Source organism: Curcuma longa, unplaced genomic scaffold (assembly GCF_044706935.1).
Source record: "Curcuma longa cultivar G26 ecotype Majalengka, Jawa Barat unplaced genomic scaffold, ITB_CL_G26_1.1 utg31682_np1212_342060_RagTag, whole genome shotgun sequence".
NCBI classification, from domain to species: Eukaryota; Viridiplantae; Streptophyta; class Magnoliopsida; order Zingiberales; family Zingiberaceae; genus Curcuma; species Curcuma longa.
This window is the reverse complement of record NW_027435601.1, coordinates 157,230-177,911: the sequence shown is the minus strand read 5'-3', so window position 1 is coordinate 177,911 and position 20,682 is coordinate 157,230. Positions and strand designations below refer to the sequence as shown.

The 20,682-nt window shown below is 36.3% G+C and overlaps 3 protein-coding genes, 1 long non-coding RNA gene and 3 other non-coding genes across 9 annotated transcripts; 5 read left to right on the top strand and 2 right to left on the bottom strand.

Moving 5' to 3' along the window:
- Positions 1 to 47: 47 nt before the first annotated feature.
- Positions 48 to 1,137, bottom strand: LOC141820273 (tetrapyrrole-binding protein, chloroplastic). The gene has a single exon (XM_074707564.1). It carries the CDS (start codon positions 1,100 to 1,102, stop codon positions 353 to 355), a length of 750 nt encoding a protein of 249 aa, XP_074563665.1. The 5' UTR covers positions 1,103 to 1,137; the 3' UTR covers positions 48 to 352.
- A 1,033-nt stretch (positions 1,138 to 2,170) lies between these two features.
- LOC141820272 (B-box zinc finger protein 24-like) lies at positions 2,171 to 10,979 on the bottom strand. Of its 3 annotated transcripts, none has more exons than XM_074707561.1 (4): positions 10,846 to 10,979; positions 10,516 to 10,735; positions 2,788 to 3,099; positions 2,171 to 2,697 (listed from the first exon to the last, which is right to left on the bottom strand). In XM_074707561.1, exons 2-4 carry the CDS (start codon positions 10,696 to 10,698, stop codon positions 2,416 to 2,418), a joined length of 777 nt encoding a protein of 258 aa, XP_074563662.1. In that variant the 5' UTR covers positions 10,699 to 10,735; positions 10,846 to 10,979; the 3' UTR covers positions 2,171 to 2,415. The 3 variants fall into 3 exon arrangements, with proteins under 3 accessions (XP_074563662.1, XP_074563663.1, XP_074563661.1); XM_074707562.1 differs by having other exon boundaries at positions 10,516 to 10,730; XM_074707560.1 differs by lacking the exon at positions 10,846 to 10,979 and having other exon boundaries at positions 10,516 to 10,835.
- A 523-nt stretch (positions 10,980 to 11,502) lies between these two features.
- LOC141820270 (uncharacterized) lies at positions 11,503 to 17,102 on the top strand. The gene is made up of 12 exons (XM_074707559.1): positions 11,503 to 11,633; positions 11,716 to 11,771; positions 11,857 to 11,890; positions 12,764 to 12,862; positions 12,992 to 13,140; positions 13,292 to 13,330; positions 13,411 to 13,503; positions 13,587 to 13,685; positions 14,004 to 14,105; positions 14,469 to 14,552; positions 14,760 to 14,825; positions 16,736 to 17,102. Exons 1-12 carry the CDS (start codon positions 11,558 to 11,560, stop codon positions 16,820 to 16,822), a joined length of 984 nt encoding a protein of 327 aa, XP_074563660.1. The 5' UTR covers positions 11,503 to 11,557; the 3' UTR covers positions 16,823 to 17,102.
- Positions 17,103 to 17,995: 893 nt separating this feature from the next.
- LOC141820283 (uncharacterized) lies at positions 17,996 to 19,847 on the top strand. Its single transcript, XR_012601124.1, has 2 exons — positions 17,996 to 18,239; positions 18,349 to 19,847. It is a non-coding gene; the product is annotated as an uncharacterized LOC141820283 (long non-coding RNA).
- On the top strand, positions 18,110 to 18,235 carry LOC141820296 (small nucleolar RNA snoR86). Its single transcript, XR_012601127.1, has one exon. It is a non-coding gene; the product is annotated as a small nucleolar RNA snoR86 (small nucleolar RNA).
- LOC141820294 (small nucleolar RNA snoR86) lies at positions 18,364 to 18,489 on the top strand. The gene has a single exon (XR_012601125.1). It is a non-coding gene; the product is annotated as a small nucleolar RNA snoR86 (small nucleolar RNA).
- Positions 18,617 to 18,742, top strand: LOC141820295 (small nucleolar RNA snoR86). Its single transcript, XR_012601126.1, has one exon. It is a non-coding gene; the product is annotated as a small nucleolar RNA snoR86 (small nucleolar RNA).
- Positions 19,848 to 20,682: the final 835 nt, after the last annotated feature.

The following is a 20,682-nucleotide window of genomic DNA, read 5'->3' as shown; positions in this document are numbered from 1 at the left end:
TGAAGAATAACAACAATCAGTTTCACAAGAAGCAAAAGTGGAGAGAAAGCACGATTTGGCGGAATTTGTTTTGAAAAAGGATTTCTTAATTGCTCTGAGTTTGGCGTCGATGAGCCCTTGAGCTCCATGGAACTCTCTATCTTCATTGTTCCACTGTTTGCTCAATCTCTCAAACAATCCGACGCAGAAACTTGTTTAATTGGCGCAATTCATCATACATTTCGACTGCATCACGTTTCATGTGTATAGACGCAGAGATTTGAAACAGAGAACAGAGAACAGAGTACAGCATATGAAATGAGATAGGGTGGTTCTGCAACATATAATATAATCTACAATAGGGCAGTTGGTTTCAAAAGGAGTAATCTGGATTGAGGAGTCTCTTCATCTTTTGATGTGGCTCTACATTCCGTTTCTCTGCTTCCTCGCCGTCGCTCTGTTCCACTTCCTCCCCTGTTTCTTCCTCCTCGAATGCAGGGTGCGTCAGGATGCTGCGGAGGAGCTGCGTCCCTCGGAGAGCGTTGGTGAGGGGCAGGTGGCCCTCGGGCGTCGCGTCGGTGAGATCCCACATGAACTCGCTGGGGAACGACCGGTAACCGTATTGCTCCACCTCCGACTCCAGCTTCTTCATCCACCTGACGCGGATGAAGAAACGCGTGAAGTCGCCGCTCGACTTCTCCCACAGCCGGCGCTGCACGGAGTAACCGAACCGGCCGCCGCTGTGATTCTTCCACAGCCGGTCTATGGCGCGCAGCTCTTCGGCGGGGATGAACTGGACCTCCGAGAAGAACACATAGCCGCGCTTCTGGGCGGCTTCGCCGGCGAGAACGATGAGGAGGCGGCGGGTCTCTTCGTCTGCCTGGCGGAATTCCCTCGACGACAGGTGGACCGCGAGGGCGTCGAGGCCAGTGGAAGAGGAAGAGGAAGAGGAAGAGGTGGTGAGGGAGGAGGAGGAGGAGGAGGAGGAGGAAATGGTGAAGAGGCTGTAGGATTTGGTGGTGGGCTTCAAGGAGATGGAATCATGGGAAGAGGTGAAAAAATGGTGGTGGTGGTGGAGGAGGAAGGATCGGTGGAGGGATTGGAGGGAGGTAGCGGTGGCCATGGAAGAGAGAGAGAGAGAGAGAGAGAGAGAGAGAGAGAGGGGAATGGATGGGGATGAATGAGAAAAGAAGAAGGGTGGGAATAGATGAAAGAGCGCATCTAGTGAACTCGAATGGAGAGCTGTGATTGGTCCAATGAAGGTGAGGCAAGATGCTGCTGATAATGACTCGGGCGAGGATGAGGCCACGTCGGATGGACTCGATGTCGGCCTGGGACCGGCCCGGCCCGGCCCGATCTGGACTGGTTTGTTGAACCATGTAAAATAAATTAATCCAAGAGCCATTGCCACTGACTTCGTTAATGAACTAACTACCTATTAAAAAAAAATACTCACTAATCTACATATTATGAAGAATTATTGTCCGTGATTGATAGTTGATAATAGAATGTAATAAAACTTTCTTCCTAATAAGTAATAAATTGATTTTAACAAAATGTCTTTAACTAGTTCTCAGAAATAAACATTTTTTTAATAAATAATTTGCAGTTATTATATCATCTTACATTGAGTCGTTAGTAGTGGATATCATTTTACCAACTGAATCTTCCACGTATTTTCGTATTAGGCTATAATTGTTATGTCTTTCAATTTCCAACAAATTAGTACCTCTACTATTTCCTATCTCTAATTCCGACATAGATGATTAAAATATCGTTGGGATGAGATGGTAGGAGGTGAGACTATTTTCATAGAGGATTCAAATACTTATTACACTTAGTTTGAATTTGAACTATTAGTTAGGATACTTAAAATACTTTAATGGTCTTTCAATAGTTAAAATAAAACCTAAGAGTCCATTTTTAACCACTAAAAAGTCAGTGTTTTGGCCACTAAAAAGGCATTAAGGGATTTTGACAACATTATTCTTTTAATACTCAAAGTGATAAAATAGCATCACTAATATATTATTGGTACTCTCGAGAAATAAGGTTATGCTCAGCTCCATGTTGATTTTGACCACTATAAGATTTTTTTTTTAATTAAAAATTTTAAAGACATTTAAATACATCTATACTATGGGGATATTTTAGGAATAAGATACTTTGGTAAATTTTAATTTATGGTACGTTCTTTGATGAATATCAAACGTTGGCACTAACATCATAAGATAATATCCACACAAGCATTACCATATTTGCTGATATAAAAGAGCAAATATATCCTTTCCAACACTAACAATCAAGTGTTTATAGATCTTCAGCAGACCGTAGTGAGTCTATTGCACAAACATAGCTAGACTTGCATGTTTTTGCCTCACCTATAAACTCGTCTGACCGTCAGTACATATGCGGGAGGCCCATAAGCCTTGTGTTTTATCCAAGATCAGGGACAGTGAAGAACTCCTCGTCGTCCAGAAACTCGAGTCTTGGCTTCTTGGAGGACGCCATAGCATATTTGTTGGCTCTGTAAGAACCTGTATTGTTGCTTGCCTTTGAATTGGTAAATTTGTTGGTTCTGAAGACACCTATGTTGCTTGCTTGTGGAGCAGTGAGTTCAGGAACTTGAGCTGCTGTTTGGATTCCCTTAGGCATCTGGCCATGGAAGATATCAATGTCTGCAAACCAGTCCAACTCCCCAAATCCAACAGGAGAACCCTGTGATGGGTTTGTTTGAATGCATCGATATCTTATTTGAACAACAACCAACTAGACAAATCATAGGAATGTCAATATGGAAAACAGTACCTTGTGGTTGGGTTCATGGTCTGAAAATTGGAGGAACTCATCCACATCCCATGCTGAGTTCATGAATGATGGAATGACTTGTGTTGCAGGAACTTTTGTGGCACTGGCAGCTGCTACAGCCGGTGCTTCACTGGGTGGTTCATTGTTATCATTGGAGTCTTTGTTACAGATTGTGCTCAGAGCTACACGGATTCCAGTAGCTAAGTAACGCTGATGGTTTGCAGAACGGGTACCATCAACGTGGATGGATTCGTCACAGTCCTGACAAAAGAGGGCTCTGTCCTCGACACAGAAAATGAAAGCCGCCTTCTCCTATATCAAATCCATTTCAAACATAGAAAAATTGAAACATCAGTGTTTTCATGATCTTGGAAATTTAGCCAAGTGAAAATTTTATCTTCTGTTGAGATTTCATGTAATTCAAATAGTTGTCAAGTAAAACAAGCACAATCCTAAGCTTCATCTTAAGAGATTTCCTGAAACACTTTGATTTTCCTTTGGTATTCCCATAAAAAATGTATAGTATCTCATTATAGTAAAGCTGTTGGTGATATGATGTAATTCCATGGAATAGACTTCAAAATTTCTTGAATTGTGTAAGTCACTGTCTCATCCTAGGTTTGATAGCCAAAGTCTGCATTTCCCTCATGTTTTTTTTGTAATCCAAGTATACAGATTTCGCTCACGTCTGCCCCGTTGGTTTGCCTACCAAGCAAATCCAGCAGACCTCTAGAATATTCATCTTTACTGGGATTCGAACTGTAATTCTTTTATTTGTTCCTCTAAATCCTTTACCACTGCACCACACTTAGATGCATGTGGATTCAAGTTTATGACTTAAAGAATTAGTTTTTGTGCAAGGAGCCACCTATATATGATTATACAGAAAACCTTCTACTAAGTATCAATTCTATCTGCATATAATAAAAATTAATTTCATCTTGTTTTCAGAAAATGAAAAAAGACAAAATAAATCCACCTGCACTCAAGAACTTACTAATTTGATAACTAGGTCACGAGGTTATCATTTCTTCATTTCCATTTCTTATGTTGCTCTTAAAACTTTCCACTTCATTGTGGCATCAACAAACTGTTAAACTCAATTTGAAAATATTCTCTATTGAGTAAATTTCTATATGAATCAAGTCCTACAGAGTCGATTTTCATTAGAGCATCCAGAACCTAAGGTGTATGTTCTCCCTTTGTTACTTTCTTAACTTCCATCTTTATTTGAGCTAGCATCTCTTCTCAACTTATATACCCATTTAGAGGTGTAATGTATTCATAGATCAAAAGACCATTTTTCCTCAAAGCATTATGGAACCACTTGACACTGCAAAGCTTCAAAAAGTGACAAACGCCTTCTTCCCCTCCATCTTCCTATACTCCTTTCTCCTTTTGCTTCCTCCCTATCTTCAGGCAGGTATTGACTGACCACCACTGCATATCAGCAGATAAGGTGTTGATCAAATCAAAACCATCTTGCACTGAAGCCTAGGAGGGATGGAATGAAATTGTGAACCTTGAATGGATTGTTCACAGTATAGCCTTTAAACTATGTAACCATAGTGGATGAGGCAACTCTAGCATCCTGGATTGATATTAATGATATCAAAAGATCACTAGCAAGATCAACCCCAACAAGGTGGAAACCCAAACTCAATCTTAAACCACCAACATAGATGGAAACCAATGCTCCTAGAATGTCAAATCACATTGCTAAGAAGCTGTAGTAAAATTTTTGTCACACATGGTAAGAGAAATGTAACTGAATATGCAGTTAAGAACAACCACTTCCAAGACAATAAATTAGAAAACACTAACATACACTGAAAGGAACAAAAGCAATAATGTGGTTCAACAAAAGTCTACTTCATGAAAAGAATATAAACAGGATAGCAAAGGTACACAATAATTTAGAGAATTTGTTGCCTACACAATGTAAAATGACCAACTTATGCCTCTTAACGCCAATGGGGAAAACAAGGTAAAATGTTATCTTATGCACTTCTAGAACACCAAATGCTCTCCCCAAAAGGAAATCATTCTCTCTAACAAGATATCTAATTCCCCAAAGGTTTTACTGTTGGTGCAATCATGCCCTAAGTGGTGAGTTGCGACCATAAGTTTTAATATTTGGGCAAAAGGTTTAAGTTAGGTCTTGGCTTATTATTGATGTGTTTGAATCTAAAGGAACACGGTGGAGACACATGTAGAGATACTTGGCGTTGCCAAAGTAGTATTTATCCGATGGCTCAGGTCCATGTAAATCGGGGAAGCGTGGTATGGGACACACAATGGACTGTAGGACGAGAAGCATCAGAAGACAATTGTGTTTGGGAAGCATACTATGTAAGCAAGCATGAAGGATGACATGGGGAAAGAGTTGAGAGTTAAGTGCATTCGAAGGACAAGAAGCTTCAAAAAAGATAGGTAGAGATGACCTTCATAAGCAAGGCAAGAAGGATGGCACAAGAAGAGAGCTAAGGGCTTCAATACATCTTAGGGACGAGAAGTTCGATGAAAGATGACCTCGCTGAGTGAAAATGTACTCAAGTATGAGTAGATCTCAACTTAGGTAGACTTGGTCATTAGATGGGTCGTAGCCAACATACAAGTCAACTTAGAAACTAATAGAATTGTGTTTTCTATTGGCCAATCGGCTATTGTTTATAAGTAGTCCTGATGCAAGTTTCAGATTGGATGAAGTAGTCACTAGCAAAAATTAGTTATGGTCTATGGGAATCAGTAAAAGTTTGGAAGAGAAGTTGACTGACGCTATAGGAGACAAGTTCAATGATGTTGTAATGAAACAAGCAAATAAAGCTATGTTAATCAGTTAATTGATTGTGTCAACTAATCGATAAATGAGTGCTAACTCAGTAAAGATTGAGTTAAAGTTCCATTTCATGGAGCAAACTATTTTAAAGGTTTAAGAGGCCACAAAACACACAACATAACTACAAAGACTTTCACGCAAGTACTTTGTTATTCCTGATCTTTTCTTGTAAAAACCTAACCTTTGTTTTAAGCCTCCTGTACTCAATGTGATCAACTTGTATGAGGTTTCTCCACCTTCAATACCTAATCATAAAGGGAAAAATATAGAGGACTCGGAAAGTGATCCACCAAAAGGATCATAGACAATGGATTAGGAGCCTAGGGGCTACTGAATGCCTATGTTGCTTTGTGGTATATTTTTGTTTGTGGCTACACGAATAATCTCTTTGATCCAATCGAGCTAGCATTTACATATACACAATAAGAGAGCATCATTAGTTTGCCACACATCTTGAGATAAAAACATTATCACAGTCCAATTAGGTTAAACATATTTATAGTCATTATGTTACAACTAGGACATGGACTTGTTGGCTACACAAAAATCAAGGAGTGAATTCTAACAAATCCCCCTTTGAGGAGATCTTGCTTCATTTAAAATTCCAATGCAATACATTTGCATCGTCATGATCTCTTGATTTGCTCTACCATTGCACATTTGAGCTCATATGTAGGTTGATCCACTTGGTAGCACCACATACCATAGCGATCCTTCAAACTCTTCACTTGCAGGTAACTAGCATACATGTTATCTTACCTGACTATATCTAGAGGTGCATTATGCCACTAAAGCTCATTGCAAGTGTAACCCATCTCATGTGTCTTGATTGTATCTGCAGATGATGCTACTGCTCTACATATGTAAACTCATTTACTTTTCATGCCTATAAGTCCACCTTATTGACTCATGCAAGTGCTAACCATTTCATATTAGTGTAATCATGCCTCAAGTGGTCAAGTTCGACCATATGATTTTGATGTGTTTGGCAAAATGTGTTTGTTGGGCTAATATTGTGTTTGTTGATCAAGTGTGTGCAAATGTAGAATACTTACGGATTTTGCAATACATTAAAAGGTCCAAGTAGATCATGCCTAACTAGATATTTGGCAAAAGAGAACTACAACGGTTAATAGAAAAAAAGTCCAATAAGTGTTGATAAATGCAGAAAACTCGAGTACGGTTTAAATACTTGGTGAACCATAAAGTCCAAGTATTGCAAACAAGAAGTATTAGTAGGTCAAGATCGACACATAAGAAGTCTCAAAGTTAAGTTTTCTTGGCATGTAAGTTGTGAGAGTCTAAGAGTTACATGTATTTTGGCTTTGTATAGATTATTCACTAAGGCATATAGATTCGACGAAGGAATAGGGGTTTCAAGGTCATAGTTGATGTTTCAATCAATTGGGAGATGAAATAGTTGACTGAATAGTCAACTCAAGACATTCTACTTGCAAATATAAAGGTTTTGTTGTGAGCTAAGTCGATTGAGTATGAATTTAATTAACTCAAAGTTTAGTAGACTAAGTAGTCAATTCAAATCCTATTTACGAACAAAAAGGTTTTGTTTCGGATTAAGTCAACTAAAATTGAAAATAGTCTAACAAGTATTGGCAAACAAGAAGTATTAGTAGGTCAAGATCGACAAATAAGAAGTCTCAAAGGTAAGTTTTCTTGGCATGTAAGTTGTGAGTCTTAAGAGTTACATGTATTTTGGCTTTGTATAGACTAATCACTAAGGCATATAGATTCGACGAAGGAATAGGGGTTTCAAGGTCATAGTTGATGTTTCAATCAATTGGGAGATGAAATAGTTGACTGAATAGTCAACTCAAGACATTCTACTCGCAAATATAAAGGTTTTGTTGTGAGCTAAGTCGATTGAGTATGAATTTAATTAACTCAAAGTTTAGTAGACTAAGTAGTCAATTTAAAACCTACTTACGAACAAAAAGGTTTTGTTTCGGATTAAGTTAGCTAAAATTGAAAATAGTCCAACAAGTATTGGCAAACAAGAAGTATTAGTAGGTCAAGATCGACACATAAGAAGTCACGAAGGTAAGTTTTCTTGGCATGTAAGTTGTGAGAGTCTAAGAGTTACATGTATTTTGGCTTTGTATAGACTATTCACTAAGGCATATAGATTTGACAAAGGAATAGGGGTTTCAAGGTCATAGTTAATGTTTCAATCAATTGGGAGATGAAATAGTTGATTGAATAGTCAACTCAAGACAATCTACTCGCAAATATACAGGTTTTGTTGTGAGCTAATTCGATTGAGTATGAATTTAATTAACTCAAAGTTTAGTAGACTAAGTTGTCAATTTAAAACCTACTTATGAACAGAAAGGTTTTGTTTCTGATTAAGTCAACTAAAATTAAAAATAGTCGATTGAGATTGATTTAGTCAATTGAGTACTCACTAAGGCTTTGTCTCAGACAAATAGAATATGTCTTTTTGGAGCGGACTCAACTAGATAATGGATCAAAAGGATTTAATCGACTAGGCAATCGACTAAATTCAGGCTATGATTTCCAAAACAATATCATATCAACAAGATCTTATTTACTTGAGTCGATTAACAAATTTAAAGTTGAATGGTATATTTGTAGTTAACAAATCAGGTTTTTCAATCAACTCCATTTATGACTGGCTCGAGAATAAGCATGCATTCTTATCTAAAAGAGTCGACTGACTGACTGGCTTGGTCATGAGTCAATTGGAGAAAGTCTGAGTCAACTAGAGATATTAGTGGGATCCAAGTTTTAGCCGATTGGTATAATGATTGAGTCGACTGACATGAATACAAAATAGTTGTTGGTGATTATCCATGACCATTTGGACTATAAAAGGAGGGATAAGGGGAGCTCATTCTATAAAAATTTCACCATGACAAAGTGTACTCATTACAAATGCTTTTCTCACATGTATTGTTTTTTATTTACTACAAAAGGCTTTTGAAAGAAGTTTCTTGATTGTATGAAGGATCCTAGAAGGAGAAAGTATACTTGTTTCGCATGGGTTGACTCACCTTATGACTCCATAGATCATGGAGTATTAACCTTAGGGTTCCAAAGAACTCCTTGTTTCTTTATTCCAGCTCATTTAAGTTTCCACTTCTTAATTAACTCATATATCTTGCCCTCCCACAAGTTCTTTTAAATTGTGTTTTTCAAAATTTTCTATTCACCCCCCCCCCCCCCCCCTCCCTTAATGCCATATTTGGTCCTATGCACCTTGGATCCTTCAATTTCAAAACAACTAGCTAATTTGTTATTTTGCTTCACTGATATCTTGAGGTGTGCATGCTACTAGACCTCACTAAAAGTTCTACCATCTCGTGTCCTAATGATGTCAATAGATGTTGCATGTCATTTTTCAAACTTCTTATCAAGTAAATCCACTTCCTAATTCAACCTTAGAACCTTTTAGTCACCCAACTAAATAAATACTTTTTTTAATAAAAGGTAAATGTATAGAAGAATTGGTCCAATGCTCCATTTTAATATATATTAGAATCATCCTCTATCAAATAATTGGTTCCCACTGGTTTATAAACATATTTCTTGTATGCATTATGAATGCAATTGAAAATTTAAATGTTCACTTTTTGTATAGTAGGAAATCTTTGATTTTTTACTATTGGGGAAAGAATATTTCCATATGGTCGAGTTCGATCTGGCTATTTTAATGTGTTTATCGATATTAAATTAGATTTTGTTACTTATATGTGCATCAAATGTGTAGGAACTAATGGAGCTCACAAAATTGATTATATCTCAACCAGGTCGAGTTAATTTTTGTTCAATGACTTGAAGGCCTAAAATGCGTGTTGAACCTTTACAGGAGCCTAAAGGACACTATGGAGTACAAAGCATTTAGTAGTTGGTTTTTACTCAATGGTCAGTAGCCCGGAATGAGATAAACCCATAGGCAAAGAGGATTGGATAACATAAAGCAAACTCAAGGAACTTAGTGTATTCGATGACCTAGAGGCCTAACATGAGTTGGACTCTAGGATATAGAAGATTGAGTGGTTGTAGTTGTGATAGTAAAGATTGTGTGCTCAATGACCCAACAACGTGGAATGAGGTGGATTCATAGGCTTAAAGGATCACATAGTATGGAGCGAGCTCAAGAGCTTTGTACATTCAATTAACCAGAGGCAGGCTCTGAGGCATAGAACATTGAGTGATTGAAGACTCGGAAGCATGAGAGTCTGAGAATACAAAGAGTGAATTGTAATCTTCGGGCTTTTGTCTTCAGACAACATCATTCTATATGATATGTTTTGCTAAGTAGAGGTAGGCTACATAGTGGCTAATCTCAGCAATCACTCTATAGTGTATATTCTAGAAGTTTTAATATTTTAAGAGAAAATTTAAAGTTAGTATTTTTTTTAGGATGTACCAATTTTTAAAATATTCAACAACTAATCTACACCCAAATTATTAGATTAACATATAAGTGAAATTGATAGCATTCTACAGGGTTGTTAAATTAGGCTTTTAGATTTATTGTAAAACCATTTTTATTTTTTTAAAAAAAGATATAAAATTAGAAAATTAATTAACAAAGAACCTCAACATTGGTGTGAGTGAATAGTTCGTTCTCCTATAAAAGAAGGTGCTTGAGTGTATTCCTGACTCCTGAGAGAGAACGCTTCTGAACGAATTGTAGAAAATTGGTGCTTTTACTTCCCAATTTATATTGTGAATAACAAAGGAAGAACAATGGACGTCGGGACCTGATCCTTTTTGTTTTACAGAGAAAATGAGATCAAGCCTAATGTATAAATTATAAAAGATATAATAACCTAGCCCGATTATTATACAGTGAAAAGTAAAAAAAAAAATCGAAATCTAACATGAGAAGATGCATGGAATACCTGGCAGATGTCACAACGAGGGAGCTTGGTGGAGAGGCAGTCCAGTCGAAGCCTTTGATGCTTGCTGGCGAGCTTGTTGGCTGCGTGAATCTCCACGTCACAGGCGACGCAGAGTGCTGCCTCGTCGGCGCAGCATATAACCGCGGCATGCGCCTTCTCGCACACATCACACTGGATCTTCATCTCCCTCGCTTCCTATCCCAAATGCGTTCCCCCTTCCCTTGACAATACCTCTTTCAAATCAGTCTCCGAAACCACGATCACCAACATAGAAAACAACAAAGAAATTGCGGAAGACGAAGGGATTAGCGAGAAACGCGTGGTGCTTACCTATCAGCAGGAGGAGATAAGACTAGCAATTGAATCGAAGACGATGGAGCATTGAGAAGCAGCGGCAGCGGAGTTGTGGGTCGTGCTCGAGCTCCAAGTTGTGGACGAGGACGGCCAGTGGAATCTGTGGCCAGGAATGCCTTCTCGCTCTCTGACACTGCCATTATTCCATTATTTATTTCTATTTAGTTTTTTAATAAAAAATAAATTAATTCAGGCCGACCATCAAATTATTTAATACGATAACTTAAAATAATAATAAATCTCACTTACCAATGTGTATAAAGAAATAGCTTGGCAAGCTTAAATTAATAAAATTAATTTATTTTGTATAAATAAATAAATCTCAATTAACCAATTTTTAATTTTAAAAAATAAATTATTTTAATTGATGAATTATTTCATCGAGTATCTTGATTTAAGCTCGAGGACCTGCAAGTAAACAAGCATCAAATTAACGAGTCTGGGCTCGACCGAGTGGAGTCGAGTCAAACCTTGACGGACATCACAAGAAACTCCATCCGGTTCGCTTAATGGAACATACCAATTACCAAAGACCGGCTGATCTCGATCGGACGGTCGACAAGACAAACTGGAGAACGGCCAGCCGTTTGTTCTGGTTTTCTCCGTCGTCGAAATGTGAGATGGGACATTGTCGTTCCTTCGCAGGGTTCCATCGTTTTTTCTCGCCTCGAACACGAACGAGAAAGGAATGCTTGGTCTCGTCGCAGTCGCCCTAAGCTTCTTAGGCTTAGCGACCTTGCTCGTTAAATTCGCCAAGGCCGATGGTTGATCCGCCGCCTCGATCCTATGCTCCCATCTTCATTCTTTATATTGAGGAATTTGTTTAATTTTCCGCGATTTTTTCAGGAGATTTTACGGTGACGTCGAGGGGTCCGCCAAAGCGAGAGGAAGTGGAAGGCAAGGTAAGCACAGTGTAATCATTTCAATGGCTACTAGTTTATTGTCTGATTGGTACTGTGACTGTGTGCTATTCTGGTGCTATTGTAGGTTGTGTGGATTACAGGTGCAAGCCGTGGGATTGGTAAGCGGATTGTTCTATTTCATTATAGTTTTACCTATTTTTCCCTTATGTTGATATTTTTTTTGTTTCTGTTAATTGATTGCTCGCGTTCAGTTTCATATGTCGATTCGGTAATGTAACCTTTTCCTTATCATGCTAATTTGCTTTCCACGATCCTTGTTTACTTTCAGCAGAATAGGTATTATTCTTTTGGTCGGGGTATTAGCTGACTGGTTTATCAAGTGGTTTGATAGCAAATCAATAAATGACAACATATTTCGATGCTCCTATTGAAAGCTTATTGTCCTTCTGTTTGAGGGTGCTGAACAATTTAAATAAATAAAAACTACGCAGCAATTATGAAGCATGTGAAGCTTTGTGGAATGAAGTGTTCCATTGAATACCATTCCATCACAATAGAAAAGTGTCATGCTCATATCCCTTGTCGACTTAGTAATTACAGAACAAGGTCTTGCTTAAGAAAATCTAGGGAGCTTTCATCCTTGATTACAGCTAAAGAAGCATGCAACCATTTTGAGATACCCCTTTTCCGTACTATGATTGCCACGTTTTCACCAACCTGGTTCACATATTTGTACATCTAAGACCACAAATATCAGAAACAACTGAATCCATTGTTTTTACCCAGAATGTTGTTGCAGCTTCTCACTCTTCAAAAATTGGATTTACCATTCCTTTGATTGTGAGCTTATATGTAAGTGGGGAGTCCAATTGTGTATTAGGCAACTTGAAGAATTTTACAATATGAACTGTGGCTTTGTTATTGTCAAGGGATGCTCAAGCTTCTCCTTATTTGCCTTGCAGTCTGAATTCACATTTTTTTGGTATTTCAAATGCCACTAGGTCTAAGATGTTTTTGTTTAAAAATTTTAGGGGAAATTCTTGCAAATCAATTTGCTGGTTTAGGTGCAAAGGTGATTCTCTCTGCTCGAAATGCATTCGAGCTTGAGCGTGTGAAATCTGAAATCATCAGTAAGTTGATATCTTGTGCCTGTAACCTAACATTTTGATCTCTCTTGAACAATAATAAGAATATCTAAAGATTGACATGCCCACATGGTTGTATTTTAGCTTGGCCTCATGTTTTATCCTTTCTCAAAGGTAAATATCCTGATAGTAGAATTGAAGTATTGCCTTTGGATTTGGCATCGGGTGAGGAATCCATCAAAGAATCAGTAAAGAGGGCAGAATCCTTGTTTTCCAACGCTGGTATTGATTATATGGTTCACAATGCAGCCTTTGAGCGTCCTGTGAGTAAATTCCTTTTTCCATTAATTCATATTTGATTTTGGTGAAATCCTTGTAAATTAAAACCTGTTTGAGTTATTGGATGCACTATGCTGATGCTTGCAAATTAGCATTGATATTCCAATTATAATTGATTTATGGATATAATGGCAGAAAAGAAAAGCTCTGGATGAAACTGAAGAAGGACTTCGAGTAGGAACTTACCTCCTTATTTTGCTAATTTTTCTGATGTTGCCATGTACTGTCACTGAATGCACTTTGTGTTCTTTTAGGCTATCATGAACATAAATGTTTTGGGGACAATAACTCTCACTAGCCTTCTTGCACCTTATATGCTTGAAAGAGGAAGAGGCCATTTTGTAGTGGTATGCTGAATGGTGTATCTTATCAGACTTGAATTCTTATTTCTTTTATTCTTCCTTGATTACTTACAATTGTTCATTTGTAGATGAGTAGTGCAGCTGGAAAGTGTCCTGCACCAGGCCAGGCTCTGTACTCTGCTTCCAAACATGCTCTAAATGGATATTTTCATACTCTGAGTTCTGAGGTATGGTTCAAATTATACATTTCTCGTTGAGATCTAATCTTGCTATTTGCTGACCCTTGTTCTCAACAATGATCTATGCTGTCCCCTTGTGGCAAAATAATGCTGCTCGCTAGTTTTATTTAGACAGTTCCTGTTTTTCTTGTCTTTTCTTTCTGATGCCATCTTGCTTGTTCAATAGTTATCCGCTTATTATGCTATATGATTGCTTTTCTTATCCACATAATTATAGAAATACTGTATGCTGTTTTATTTCATTGCATTTGCATCTGTCCTTGAGTTTCTCCTGCGTTTACCCCTTTTTTCTCTTTCATATGGCAGCTATATGACAAAGGGATTAAGGTAACAGTTGTCTGTCCTGGGCCAATTGAAACATCAAAATCTTCTAATGTAAGTTCATCGGCAGAAGGTGGACTCAAGGAGGTTTGTCCTTTCCCAGAGTATGCAAATGGCCTTTATAATCTTCTTATAATATAAATAAAACACACAACTTTTTGTATCTTTGATTAGATTTTTGTTGCTGAGTGAAGCATTGGCTTCACTATAAACTACTTATTTCAAGGCTGGAGTAAAAAGAGATATCTCTGGATGTCATTTGAAACAGTCACCCACTAAAGTGTTTTCTTAAACTTCTGATGGATCTTTATTTGTCTAATTGTTTATGGAACTTTTTGTCAACAAATAAAAAAGAAATGGAGGAGGGATTCAATATGAAATTTATAGGTTCTTTAAATTTCTTATTTCATGGGAGTATATTCTTGCATCTGGCATTTCTATATTTGACAGAAGCGTGTGTCATCGGAAAGATGTGCTGAGCTGACAATTATTGCTGCAACACATGGGCTTAGGGAAGCCTGGATATCATATCAGGTTTTTTTTTCTGTGATAAGTATTGTCTTTTAATTTCCTTGAATCAACAGTTAAATCGTACGACCAATAAATGATGTACTCTGCGTTCAAACTTTTTTTTCTTGAAATTATTTTCTCAGATGAACATTAGAAAAATATCATCTCATCTTTGTCCTTCTTGTTAGTTCTCTATGATGCATTTTGACGAATTTATGTTCTTTTATGCAGCCTGTGCTTTTTGTAATGTACTTGGTGCAGTACATGCCAACCTTGGGATATTGGTTAATGGATCGGGTATCATCTTTTACTCATCTAAATTTACTTTGCCACTCCCTAAGTTTGTGCTTTATTTCATGTATCTATTTTGGCATTCTTGAAAAATGGCTTCATTTCAAAAGTCTATGCATAGAATACTTACTGAATCACTTGTATCATAACTGTTTTATTTTCAAGTCAGGCTATATATATATATATATATATATATTATTTTTATACTTTTTCAAACCCATTCACTAGATAAAATACTCATTTTATGACCTCAAGGTTTAATCAAATAGTAGAACTATCTCAAAGGCCTAGATAGACCATTGTTTAAAATCACTAGAAATTCTACTACATTTTGGTGACTAGTCCATAGGAAACCATCAAGATAGTCAAATAATAATCACTCATATTAGTCAATTACTAATTGAAAATTAGCTGAAGGGAGCAGGAGTCATTGACCTGGTGGTCACAGCAATGGTAAAATTGTTGTCATGTGACCTGGTGGTTTGTGCACACCCTTTTATGGTTGAAAATTAGTCATTATAGCTGCCAACCCTCTCTTATGATATATGGGCTTTTAGGTTGTAAATAACACATTTTATGATGCAAGATAAGATGCATACAATAGATCCGTCTCCAGAACCTCACATTGGTGAGTGATAAAGAAGGGTTTTGGTTCTCAGTTTGTGCATTGGGGCACCCTTTTAATGGAAAGTGCTGATTGAAAATTAGCCATTATAGCTGCCAACCCTCTAAATTACTTATGATATATGGGCTTTTACCCATAAATTCCCATCGTTGTAATTCTATGTTGAGCTTCAATTGTGCACATATTTGTTTGTTTTCTTTTGATCTTGAAGACTTCAATTTAGCTTGTAAAAGAAGGTAAATATGTCATTTTATGTACTAGTAGCAATGATTTGATAGCTTGTACCAAAGAAAGCAATAACATCAAGTTGATAATATTAAGCCTGATAATAATACTATGCAAGTGCATATAACTTGAGCAAGTAGTAAGCATAAAATAAATAGGGCATGCTTATGAATAATGGAAATAGGATAAGTATCAATAGTTTTGAAAGCAATGCAAGCATAAGAGTAGAGAATGTCAAAAAGTTCTTCCTTGATAGAATTTGGATTTTTCAACCTTGACCCCTACAATTTGTATGTGCTTAACCACTACCACCACTCGCAAGAAAAATCTGACTAACACTCCAATTTCCCTACAGATAAGTCAAAATTCAGTAGCAACGCATAGAATTTTACGGAATATGTAAATAGAAGATTATGGGGCCTAACGGGCATCATTCAGATGCTAAAATGAAGATGACCTTGATATGCAACTCTCTGCACTGGCACAACAGCTATAAGGATCATAAACTCTCCTTAAACTCAGAAAACTCAATAATGAACCCCCAAAAAATTTATCCTATGCCCGTCTGATGAGGGACATTGGGACATCAAATCCTTGTCGTTCAGGTTGCAATTGTGTAAGTCAAAATTTCAGGAATAGAAAAATCTAGATTAACTTGGTAATTCCCTTTCTTATTCAACAGAATGTTTGGTAGTACAACTAAAATGCATTTTTTTTCTTTATATTTGTTGTTTAATATTAAGCTAAGCTCGTGGTTTTTCTTGGTTGTCCAATCATATGACCATGTTTCCTGATCTAGTCCGCAAATCTCCTGCATTATGCATAGCCATATCGCAGTAGGAAACAATGTTGGTTATTTTTGCACTTTTCCAGTGTAGCTAGAGATAGCGTGCCAGTTTGAGAAGGATTCAATTTGCACATCAACTAATAACAATATGCTTAAAACTAAATTTTGCTACATATATAAATAGATAGCAATTAAGGAAACTAGTTATGTTATTATTTTTCATATAGTTATCCCTGTGAATCTGAGTTCTGAGTTTTGCTTGAATCAATGTGTTTGTAGATTGGTGCAAAACGACTGGACGCTGCCGCAAACAAGAAAAGTGCTTACAGTTGGAATCTGTTATTTGGTACAAAAAAATCGATCTGATGCTCTCTCTAATCTAGGAGTTGATTCCTGCAAGAAACAGCTTTACCACATTAAATTCCTGTTAGCTCTTCCACTTTCAATTTCCCTCATTTGCTACAAATTTCTTCATAAACAACCTTTATGATTCAATATCTTTTAGTTTTAGTTTATAGGTCTAAAACAACATGATGACTGTGCCCAAACATTGGGGGAGGAAAATCATGTGACCTTTAACTAAGTTTGGGAACAATTTCTAGTTTCTAATAATCGTGTTATTTCTAGTTGAATAAGTTGTTTGGCACGAATGACTTTAGTCAAAGTTTGTTGGGGCAAAACATTTGAATGAAAAAAAAAAGATGTACTCCTTATTCTCAAGAATATACTTGCTGTGTGACTGAAGTTTATTTGGTTTATTAAACAATTTTGAGTAATAAAAAGATTAAAGAAGATATATCTTTTGCGCGTTTAATAAATACTTCAATAAAAAATGGAATTTGTCATTTTAACTGGTTCTACCATTTAACCAAGCAGAGTTATGTAACAATTTTGGATCTAAATTTTCGAGGCTGAAAAATGATAAATAATCGCCTTTGCTAAAGATTTTTAATGAAGAATCTTAAAACTTGTAGCTGAGTGTACACTCTCACTAAAAAAATTATTTTATTTCGGCTAATTGAATGCAGGAGATTTCAAAATGATTAAATGTAAAAAAAAAAAGATTTTGCTATAGAAAGAGCTTGAAAAATGATTTCAAAAGGAGGTTGAGAAATATAAGATTAAGTAGGAAATAAAGTCATTCCATTTTCCTATCTCCTGTGATAAAAAAATCTCTCTCTTTATTGCGTTGGCAACACACAATGACACACCTAAATTTTCAAATATTTAAATTAGCTATCTTATTTTTTAAATTACTAAATTAAATTAGCGTATAATTTAATAATTTAAAAATAAAATGTATAATTTTTTTAAAAAAAAATTATCGGAAAAATTATAGGAAAAAAGAATCTGAAATTGTTTTGAGCCAGCATTCGGCCCAATGATTTGTCATCCGGCCCATAATTTTAAACTAGGGTTAGGGTTCTATGACCGATATCGGGTCTATATAAACACGCATACACTCGCAAAGTATTGCACGCCTCCTTCCTTTCTCCCTTTTCTCTTGTTTAATGCTGTTCGTTTTTCTTCTTCTTCTTCCGAATTCCGATCCATCTCCATCCATAAAGATTTATGATTATTTGTTTTCGTTTTTATTCATGCTTGTGATCTTTGAGTGGTTGTTGATGGGAGGATTAGAAAAGCCAATTTGCAGAGCGGAAGCGCATTGCTCCTCATGGCGATTTCTGCATTGAAGATTGGCGAGAACGATCCGATGGCAGTTCTCCGTGCCACTCAAATGCCCCTTTTTGATGATGGCCTCGAACAAGCTGCTACATTGAAGGTTTTTCTTCTTCTTCTGATCCATCTCCATCCATAAAGATTTATGATTATTTGTTTTCGTTTTTATTCATCGCTTGTGATCTTTGAGTGCTTATTGATGGGAGGATTAGAAAAGCCAATTTGCAGAGCGGAAGCGCCTTGCTCCTCATGGCGATTTCTGCATTGAAGGTTGGCGAGAACGATCCGATGGCAGTTCTCCGTGCCACTCAAATGCCCTTTTTTGATGATGGCCTCGAACAAGCTGCTACATTGAAGGTTTTTCTTCTTCTGATCCATCTCCATCCATAAAGATTTATGATTATTTGTTTTCGTTTTTATTCATCGCTTGTGATCTTTGAGTGGTTATTGATGGGAGGATTAGAAAAAGGCCAATTTGCAGAGCGGAAGCGCCTTGCTCCTCATGGCGATTTCTGCATTGAAGATTGGCGAGAACGATCCGATGGCAGTTCTCCGTGCCACTCAAATGCCCCTTTTTGATGATGGCCTCGAACAAGCTGCTACATTTCTTTTTTGGTCCCTATCATCTCCTCGGGAGTTTATTAACTTTTTTTTAGAGAGGGTTTTTTCTAGTTCTTTTTTTGGCGATCTGCTATTTTCTCTTGTTCCGATCGATTTGGTTCGAATTTTCTTTGTGTAAAATTTGTTTCCATGTAAAAAATATCTATGCCGTGATTCTGTACTTCATTACTCCGTTCTTGCATCATGATTTTGATGATGGAAACAGTCTAATTCTATAATATCTACTTTGTTAAAAAAGAAGGGGTTTCCTAGTTTTTTTTTTGGCGATCTTCTATTTCTTGTTTGGATCGATTTGATTCGAATTTTCTTTGTGTAAAATTTGTTTCTATGTAAAAAGTATCTATGCTGTGATTCTGTGCTTCATTACTCCGTTCTTGCATCATGGTTTTGATGATGGAAACAGTCTAATTATATGTTTATCTACTTTTTAAAAAAAGGTTTTTCCTAGTTCATGTTTTGGCGATCTTGTATTTCTTGTTTCGATCGATTTGGTTCGAAATTTCTTTGTGTAAAATTTGTTTCCATGTAAGAAAGATCTATGCCGTGATTCTGTACTTCCTTCTCCGTTCTTGCATCATGATTTTGATGATGGAAACAGTCTAATTAAATGTTTATCTACTTTTTTAAAAAGAGGGTTTTTCCTCCTTTTTTTTTTTTGCGATCTTCGATTTCTTCTTGTTTCGCTTGATTTGTTTCGAATTTTATTTGTGTAAAATTTGTTTTCATGTAAGAAATATCTATGCTGTGATTCTGTACTTCATTACTCCGTTCTTGCATCTTGATTTTGATGATGGAAACAGTCCCATTACATGATTATCTCAACAACAAAGGAGCAAAATGATATTTTGAATAAGTTTATAGGATGAAACTGGCTCGACGAAGAAGAAAAGGATGAAATATAAGAGTCATTGACATTCTACTAATTTTCTCTTGTTGGACCAGAAAGATGCGTTTGATCGGGGTAAATGGCACTGACGCTTACTTTCTCTTCCGTGTTCGTTCTCCTCTATCAACATCAGTGTATGCAGGTGTAGCGGGATGTTAAAAGAATTTAAAGGAAAGAATAAGACAAACAAGACTTGATCTGTAAGCTCTGAATGTTATCTACTTCATAGAATTTTGAGAGTACTTTTGAGGATACTTCATAGAATGTTATCTACTTCATAGAATTTTCGAAGGATTGATCTTTACCAAATCAAAAGGTACTCCAATCGGATTGATCGGATTTCATCACCCTAGTCGAATGTTTACTTCTGTTTAGAACCTATTATAATTACCTAAACTATTAAAAATTCATTAATGAGAACACCTTAGTTCTGTTTAGAATCTATTGAATCATTTAAGCCCTCGTTTTTAAGTTTTAACTATGTAAAATCCATATAACAATTTTAACTAAGATTATTACAGTAGACCTTGACCTTTAGATCTAGAGTACAATAGTGTGCTTGTTTATGATATTTGAATAGTTTAGCTATATAAACAATCCAGACACCTATTTTATCTAAAATTCTTATATAAATTTAAACTATTTAAAATTTACAAACGAGCAAGTTTTGAAGGAGTGCAACATTGTGTTCATTCATCAATTTTAATAGCAATTTTGGCTTTTAAAAAATACTATCTGGATTTAAAATGCTTAAAATTTAAAAATGAAAGCATAAAATGAATATGTGATATTGTGATATTGTGATATTGGAGAACAAAATGAAATATTCATTACTATGTGATTTAGAAAAGTATTGTTGCAATAAAAAATTATCTTATTATAGATAAAAATGAGATAAAACCCTAATTCATCAAGGGATTGGATTTTATGCATAATGATCTTCCAGCATAGAAACTCGACTCGCTTCTACGATTACAAATTCTTTAAATGAAATTCAGTAGATAATGATAAGATAATTGGCTGACCAAAATTTATCAAA